Source organism: Lycium ferocissimum, chromosome 3, assembly GCF_029784015.1.
Source record: "Lycium ferocissimum isolate CSIRO_LF1 chromosome 3, AGI_CSIRO_Lferr_CH_V1, whole genome shotgun sequence".
Classification (NCBI taxonomy): domain Eukaryota; kingdom Viridiplantae; phylum Streptophyta; class Magnoliopsida; order Solanales; family Solanaceae; genus Lycium; species Lycium ferocissimum.
In genome coordinates, this window is record NC_081344.1 from 57323861 (window position 1) to 57331449 (window position 7589).

Here is a 7589-nt window from a genome sequence, read left to right on the forward strand (position 1 = left end):
CAACCTTCACAATCGTTGGAGCACTTTCTATACAACATTCCAATTTGTTGATGCGCTTTCTCACCAACTTTCAATTGTTGAAGCACTTTCTCTTCAACCTTCACAATCGTTGGAGCACTTTCTCCAGCATTCCAATTTGTTGATGCACTTTCTCATCAACCTTCAATTGTTGGAGCACTTTCTCTCCAACATTCCAATTGTTGATGCACTTTCTCATCAACCTTCAATTGTTGGTGCACTTTCCCTCCAACCTTCATTGTTGAAGCACGTTCTCGTCAACCTTCAATTGTTGGTGCACTTTCCCTCCAACCTTCATTGTTGAAGCACTTTCTCGTCAACCTTCAATTGTTGGAGTACTTTCTCTCCAACCTTTCAATTGTTGATGCACTTTCAACCTTAAATTTTTTTTTTTTTTTTTTAACTTTCTTCTCCAACTTTTAGAGAAGACAATTCCTTACTCATGTGCATATTTTCTTGCACCTCTTTAAATTTATAATATTTTTGTCAGTCGTTCTCAGCATGATTATTTTTCATGCATATCATTGGCCCGGCGTTTGCCAACATAATCATCATTGGCCAGACGGGCGACGCATGTTGGCTAGTGCCGCCCTTCGGCAGTGGAATTTATTTAATTCTTTACCAGGATCGTAGAAGCTCTGATACAAATTTGAAGGAAAATATTTTATTTGATAAACTCTATGAATCTTCAAGTTCTCTCAACAATCTCTACAATATCTCTTACTCCCTCTTGTTATGAAAACAGCTAGTAGCACCCCTATTTATTATAGTACGAAACCTACGTTAACTCAAAATAGAAAAACCTATTTCTATACTAATTTGACTATAAAATCTAACTATACATGAATTAAACTATCAAATCCTAACCAATTTTGAATTATTATTTTCAGCATTACTCTTCTCGTCTCTCGATCCATCTGCTGAGAATATAATTAACTAAATAAAAGAGTGTTCTCTAACAGTTTAAGCTAGTAAATGAGATCGTCAATCCTAAATCATGAGAAAAGAATCAGGCCGCACATGAGGAGGCGTGTTAATATAATTAACTAATAAAAGTATTCTCTCATTGACTTATTATCCACACTTTTACTTCAACCCAAGAAGAAGGCTTTCTCAAACCTTTGAAAAAAGCACCATTGTCAATTAAAAATTCATTTTTCTCTGCTACTTGAATTGGAAATATGTGCAATATTTGCTTCGGGTTTCTGATGCTTTTAATTACATATGAGTTTGCTTTTATGCAGGTTGATGAACTGTTAGCTAAAGGAGTGAATGTAATTGTGTACAATGGGCAAGTAGGGCTCTTTCCCAAATGGAGAGTTTATGCAACTATCTTAAAGATAATTTTTGTAGTGTTAATTAATTTCATTGACAGTCACTCGACTTTTATTTTATTGTATCAAAATAGTCATTCAACATTAATTAAATATAATGAAAACCACTTAACTTTTTTTTTTTTTTAACCAAAGCGTCACTCAACTTTTTCTCTAAATATCATAAAAAGTCACTGGGAAGAAACAAATGAGGTATTTTCTATGATATTTAGACAAAATTGAGTGACCTTTTTATTACGAAAAAATAGTTTAGTGACTTTAGTGCAGTAAAATAAACGTTAAATGATTATCGATGAAATTATCCCTTTTTGTTACTAAATCGTTTCAATGGCCCTAACTATTTTATCTTTTCTGGCTAATAAATGACAAATTTGGGAGAAAATAAATTATTCAGAAATATTAATTATAGTTCTTTTGTTTGATTATAACCATTATTGGTGTTTATCTTTTGTGAATGAATTATTGCAGCTTGATGTCATTTGTTCGACTAATGGAGCAGAAGCATGGGTTAAGAAGCTAAAGTAAGAAATGACTCCTTATTTTTGTGGAAATTTCAGATCTTCATAATTGTAGTACCTATAATATGGGGACACAAGTAACTTCTCAAAATAAATATTTTAGTATCTCTAAATACTTAAATTCAGCATCTTCAAGTTGGTTTATCCTTCAGTATTTGCATTATATTTGATAATACTATTTGAAATATTTGTGAAATATTGAAAAATTATTTGAGGAGTATTTCTAGTGAAAATATGGTTTTCACTCATAAATTCTCAAATAGCATTTTCTGGCGAGCTCTAATATGATCCGATTTATAAGTAAGCATCTATTGTAAAATATGTGCAACCCGGCAACCCCAAACTCTTCTAGAGCCTAATATTGTTGAATTGCCTACTTATTATTGAAGCATTTATTCTCCTCATATCAACTTGCATTGTCATTATTGTCTAAAACTTCAGGTGGGAAGGTCTGAAAACTCACTCGACTATGGGAAGGAGTCCAATGCATTGTGGGGATGACAAAATTACTAAGGGCTTCACCAAGTCTTATGAGGATTTTCACTTCTATTGGATTCTTGGAGCTGGTCATTTTGTAAGTCAAATTTGTCTTGAGATGTTTCTTAATATAGGACGTCGAAAGGACTCTTCACATTAGTAGCTTTTGCTCAAATCCTTTATATATTAAAATATTCACTAATTATCTTAAAACTAGTATACGTACCCGCGCTACGCGCGGATCGCTTCAAAGTAAAAAAAAGAGCGGAGAGAAATAATAGAAACAAATGTATATAAACCATGTGTGACATATTACAAAATTTTATACTCTCAGTTTTCTGAATCAATCTTATTACAAATGATGCTTAAGCTAATATTCATGTATAAAATAACATAAAGACCAATTCTTGTAAGAAATAAATACATTAAATGATACGTCGTGAATAATCAATCTTTGTTTTATCTATTCTTGTTAATTTTGTACACTTCACTTTAGATTAAAGATCTGTGGAGTTCAAACATGTGGCAAGCCTTGAATCATGGACAGCTTCTCCACCTTTAAGCCTAGTTTATTGTCCTCCATGCCGAGGTTATTTAATAAGAGATCTAGTTCCTTTTATATGTCTTCAAATCCCTCACAACTGTTGTACTTCTACTCTACATTTACGACTCGACAGTAATTCAAAATGGTCTGTATAATGACATCATAATATACCAAGAAAGCTTTTTAACAGCTATGTCGATGATATTATGATATTCCTAAGCTATGGTGAGATAAGTGGTTAGTCACTTCTTTCTGATAAATTGCCCTATCGAAGCTTCCCATCATCCATATTTGTGCAGCATGACTACCCTGTTTTTGAAGCTTCCTCTAGAGAACCTAGCGTTTTGACGTCGAATTAAGTGCACTAACTCTTCCTTTGAGAAATTAAACATCTACTGACCTAGTCACAACACAATAACGGTGAGATACGTTCAGTAAATCCACAAGTTCATAACCATTCTCCAATCCTCATTCGACCCAACAAAATTATTTAATATGCAACATAAAATCAACGCCGCTCACAATTTTCATTATTACGTTTTGTATAACTAAATGCCAGCAACAACTTAAACAGAGAACTTCAATCATCTGGCTATCCTACATAGCATTGTTATAGGAGTTTGACAAAACTTTTTCTAACGAAAGAACTACCAAGACTTCACCGCATATAGTATCAAACTTTTCTCTATGAGCGCCTATAAAAATCAAGCTATCAAATAGTCCTGTTTCTATGAAAATTTTGGCAGGTACCATATCACACAAACTAAATTTGCATGTCACAATGGATAATATGGAAGTTCAGCACCAATTTGATAACAGTAATATTCAGTATGAGAAAACACATAGGTCTAATTTGAAGCATGAAAACAAAATAAATACACTGTTTATGTTTTCTTTTCTTTTCGGTTCCCTGCTCCTCCTTGTCCTCTTGTAATTACTGCAATCCCGCTGTAGGCACTAAATAAGATGTAAGTAGCACATGTGAAATAATATGCTGGAAACACGCTAATCAGCTACTCAGCTAACACAAAGGATCACATTATATGACCATTCCATCAAACAGTTCAAGCCACATCAATTGCAGCTAATTGCTCTTTAGTATCCTAGAATATCAAATTTAAGGCATGGCACAACATTCGATAATGTCTTCCTTCGCAAACTACGTCGGGTAATTCCATTTAGCCAAAATTGAGTCAAGTATAACTAATAATAACCAAAAGACTGTGAAAAACGCTATATGCCAGATTATAGCAATAGATGGAAAAAGAAGAAGGAGAAGTTACATGCAAGAACTCGACAAAAAGGAGAACTGACATTGAAATTGATAATCTGCTCCAGTCTTCTAAATTTAATCGCAGCACAATCATATGGCCCAAAGTTAATAGGAAAATGTAACACTGTTATTTGACAGAGAGAGCGAGAGATATTTACCTCCTGCAGTTGGAAAATACAATTAAGAGGAATAGAGAAGACAATTAGAAAACTATAGTAAATTACATCTATTCAGAATTTAGGAGATAATCAAACTCAACTCATCATAGGATTTGAATTGTACTAAAGGCATGAATAAGATTATAATTGTGTTTTTACCATCTATTTCCTTTAGAATATCCTTTTCCTCGTTCTCATCTGTAGCAAAGGGAAGACCCCTGTGGATAGTAGAAACAGGGTGGCGACGATTACACAAACAATGAGGACTACTTATTTTGGAAATGCTTATATTTAAACTTTGAAATGATTTTTTCCTTTTTCCAGTACATAAGCTTTACTAAGCTTCCTAATTCCTGCAGAGTTCTTTTCATGCGATCACTACTGAGACCAGTGGAAGCTACAATAGGATTTGAATGACAATACTCATACTATGAATCAAAATAGTGTATGTTAATGTATCCATAAAGAAAGTAGAATTCCCAGGAGATCTCTTAGAGCAATTAGCTGGCGATTATAACTAAAAGGAAGGAATTATCTCAATCATAAAAAATATTCAAGAAAGAAGTTGTCAGTTAGTTATAGGCCTCATTATATAGTCATACAATAGCAGTGCCTGCTACTTTACAAATGAGAGAAGCAGTGTCTGCAAAGCAAGTCCTGCTATCATTCTTCTCCATAAACCTTGCAAGATAAAATTCAAAATTGGGATAAATTAGATCTCTGTCGTAATTTTTTTAGGTTGAAATAAGTTATGAGATTCAAAAGTTCAAAGTGTTTCCTATTCACCATCAGTAGTTTCCCATAAAACATGCTTACAAATGTAGACTTAGATTAAACTTTGATATATATATATATATATATATATACACACACACACACATACATACACACACACACACATATGATCCTAGAGGAATACCAAAAACATAGTAAGATCCCAAATTGATATAAGCCACAAAACCTGACGATTATTGTGGATGTACTTAAAAAATGAAGGAATCTCTGGAGAGAAATATTGTTCATTGCCTTGCTTCCGAGAGTAGTGCATAATCTATATAAATGCTAAAAGATCCAGCAGAAGAAACAAAAAGAACAACTATTGAAAAAATCCACAATAATATGTGATCATGAGATGAAAGTTAGAATCCAACGAATATTTTGAAACAACTCAAGAAGCACTACACATTGAAGTCTATTTTACTGAACTTCTCACTATTTTTTTAGATCTAATTTGCAGAATGTAGTCTATATTCCATTTCCATTTCTTCAATGCATTTCATCCAATTACTCCATTCTCATTCTTTTTGTTGGGCATGTTCTTTAAAGTGATTCGGTTTTCCTGTAACATTAACTTAATATTCCTTTCCAGATGGTAAGCAGCAATCCATACTATTCTCAGCAAAATAAATTTCTGTGTAATTCACAAAAGGAAATACACTTGGAGAAGTTACCCGTGGAGCAGATAGCGGAGGATTATCTGCATGTAAACAACTATCCCCAAAAGACTGCCCATTACAAATACAGATTAGCAAAAGCTAATCTGTATTTTAATTATTTGAATTTTAATTATTTTTAAAATTCAAATTTTAAAACAATAACTTATACAACCAATTCTTAACTAATTAACTATTTATGTCCTAAAAACTGCCACGTGTCTTAGTCTTACGCTGCCACTTGTCAAGATCCTATTGCAAACTATCCTCTTTTTAATAATATATAGATATAGATTATTTGAATGTGAACTCAGTTATTATTAGATATTAATTTGAGGTCGCTGTAGGCCGCAATCCATAAACTTTAAATTTTGAATTCGCCTCTGCGTAGGCTTAGTAGTTCATCACTTCCATGACCAATATCTCCTGTCCATATCATCATCCTCTCAATTTTTGAATAAAAACATTTAGAAACTCTTATTTTTTGGGGAAGTATATAATTGCTATTTTCTCTATTGTTCATTTCAAATATTTGGTGATGGAATTTAGGTTCCAGTGGATCAACCTTGTCTGGCATTGGATATGGTAGCTAGCATCACTCAGCCGCCAGCTGTTCCATAATGAAACACACACAAGTACACACCTAATTGATTTCAAAATTTACACAACATTCCAAGCTAGCTCTTCAACAGCGGCTAGAAACTGGACTGCTATGTAGTTGGAAGAAAAGTTAATAAAGAAAGAAAATCTACTTCACCTATCACATTCTTATGTTGTGGTAATACTCAAAAGTGAGTTAAACTGAGAAAACACCACATCAAAAATTTGAAATTTAAACAGTTTAATAAATGAATTTATGAAAATTGTGAAAACTAGTTATGTACAAATGCATTGGTGTCAATTATTGTTAGTTTAAGTGCACCACAAGAAGGGGGTGAATTGTGGAATATCAATTTTTAGTCACATCTCCAAATTTGCCTAACTCAACCACAGGGCTTAGTTCTTGCGTGTATTCAGTTAACGAACTAGAAACAATAAAGTGCAGAATTGTAAGAAAACGTGATTTAACGTGGAAAAACAATAGGCTCCAAAAAAAAAAAATCACGATCTACCCCTGTAGAAGTTTCTCCAAATTCCACTAAACAAAGTGAACCAAAAATTTATATTACAATATTGTTGCAATCTAAGACTCAACTCCAAGCCTTGACATCAACAGTCACCTGACTTCTATACTCCCCTCAAGTCACTCTGACTTGAAACAAGTACAAAATGTTTCTCGCAGCAAACTAACAACCTAACAAAGCTTCTTAATAATTGAAGAGCTAAAACAAAGACCTTTATATTTCTTATAGTGACTCGCGCCGATCTCAACCGTGCTAAAACAAATAGACCTTTATATTTCTGATAGTGACTCACGTGCCGATCTTAGTCGCGGTAAAAGGGCTATCTCTTTTTCTATTAATCACAAGGGTAATAAACTAATAATATGTCTATCACACCCCAAACCTGGATGAGACAGACCGGCACCCGATGCCTTGACCTGACCGAGCGAACCATCCTTATATGTGTCTATGCTAATGTTGATGTACCTGAATCAAATGATACAACATTATGTATGAACAAATGAAAGATGCCACTGGCATATATGTATGTAAGTGGGTTGTCGGGCCTGAAACATATGACTGATAAATAAGTGTACACAAATGACTGTCAATGCATGTCTATGAAGCCCCTACGATGACTAGAACCGTACAACTATCATAATGTTGGTACACGATCCTGACCTATGTGTAGTCCCTATATGACAATAGGGATACAAGACTCAACTCGGCTT

At 33.6% G+C, this 7589-nt stretch overlaps 1 protein-coding gene across 1 annotated transcript; it reads left to right on the plus strand.

Annotated features, from left to right (window-relative positions):
* The first annotated feature begins 1241 nt into the window (after positions 1-1241).
* On the plus strand, positions 1242-6530 carry LOC132051139 (serine carboxypeptidase-like 51). The gene is made up of 4 exons (XM_059442410.1): positions 1242-1313; positions 1821-1873; positions 2312-2444; positions 6305-6530. Exons 1-4 carry the CDS (start codon positions 1257-1259, stop codon positions 6374-6376), a joined length of 315 nt encoding a protein of 104 aa, XP_059298393.1. The 5' UTR covers positions 1242-1256; the 3' UTR covers positions 6377-6530.
* Positions 6531-7589: the final 1059 nt, after the last annotated feature.

Coding starts and splice junctions, on each gene's coding strand:
- LOC132051139 (XM_059442410.1), top strand. CDS start 1,257: ATGCAGGTTGATGAACTGTTAGCTAAAGGAGTGAATGTAATTGTGTAC. Junction 1,874..2,311: donor GCATGGGTTAAGAAGCTAAA/GTAAGAAATGAC, acceptor CTAAAACTTCAG/GTGGGAAGGTCTGAAAACTC. Junction 2,445..6,304: donor TTCTTGGAGCTGGTCATTTT/GTAAGTCAAATT, acceptor GATGGAATTTAG/GTTCCAGTGGATCAACCTTG.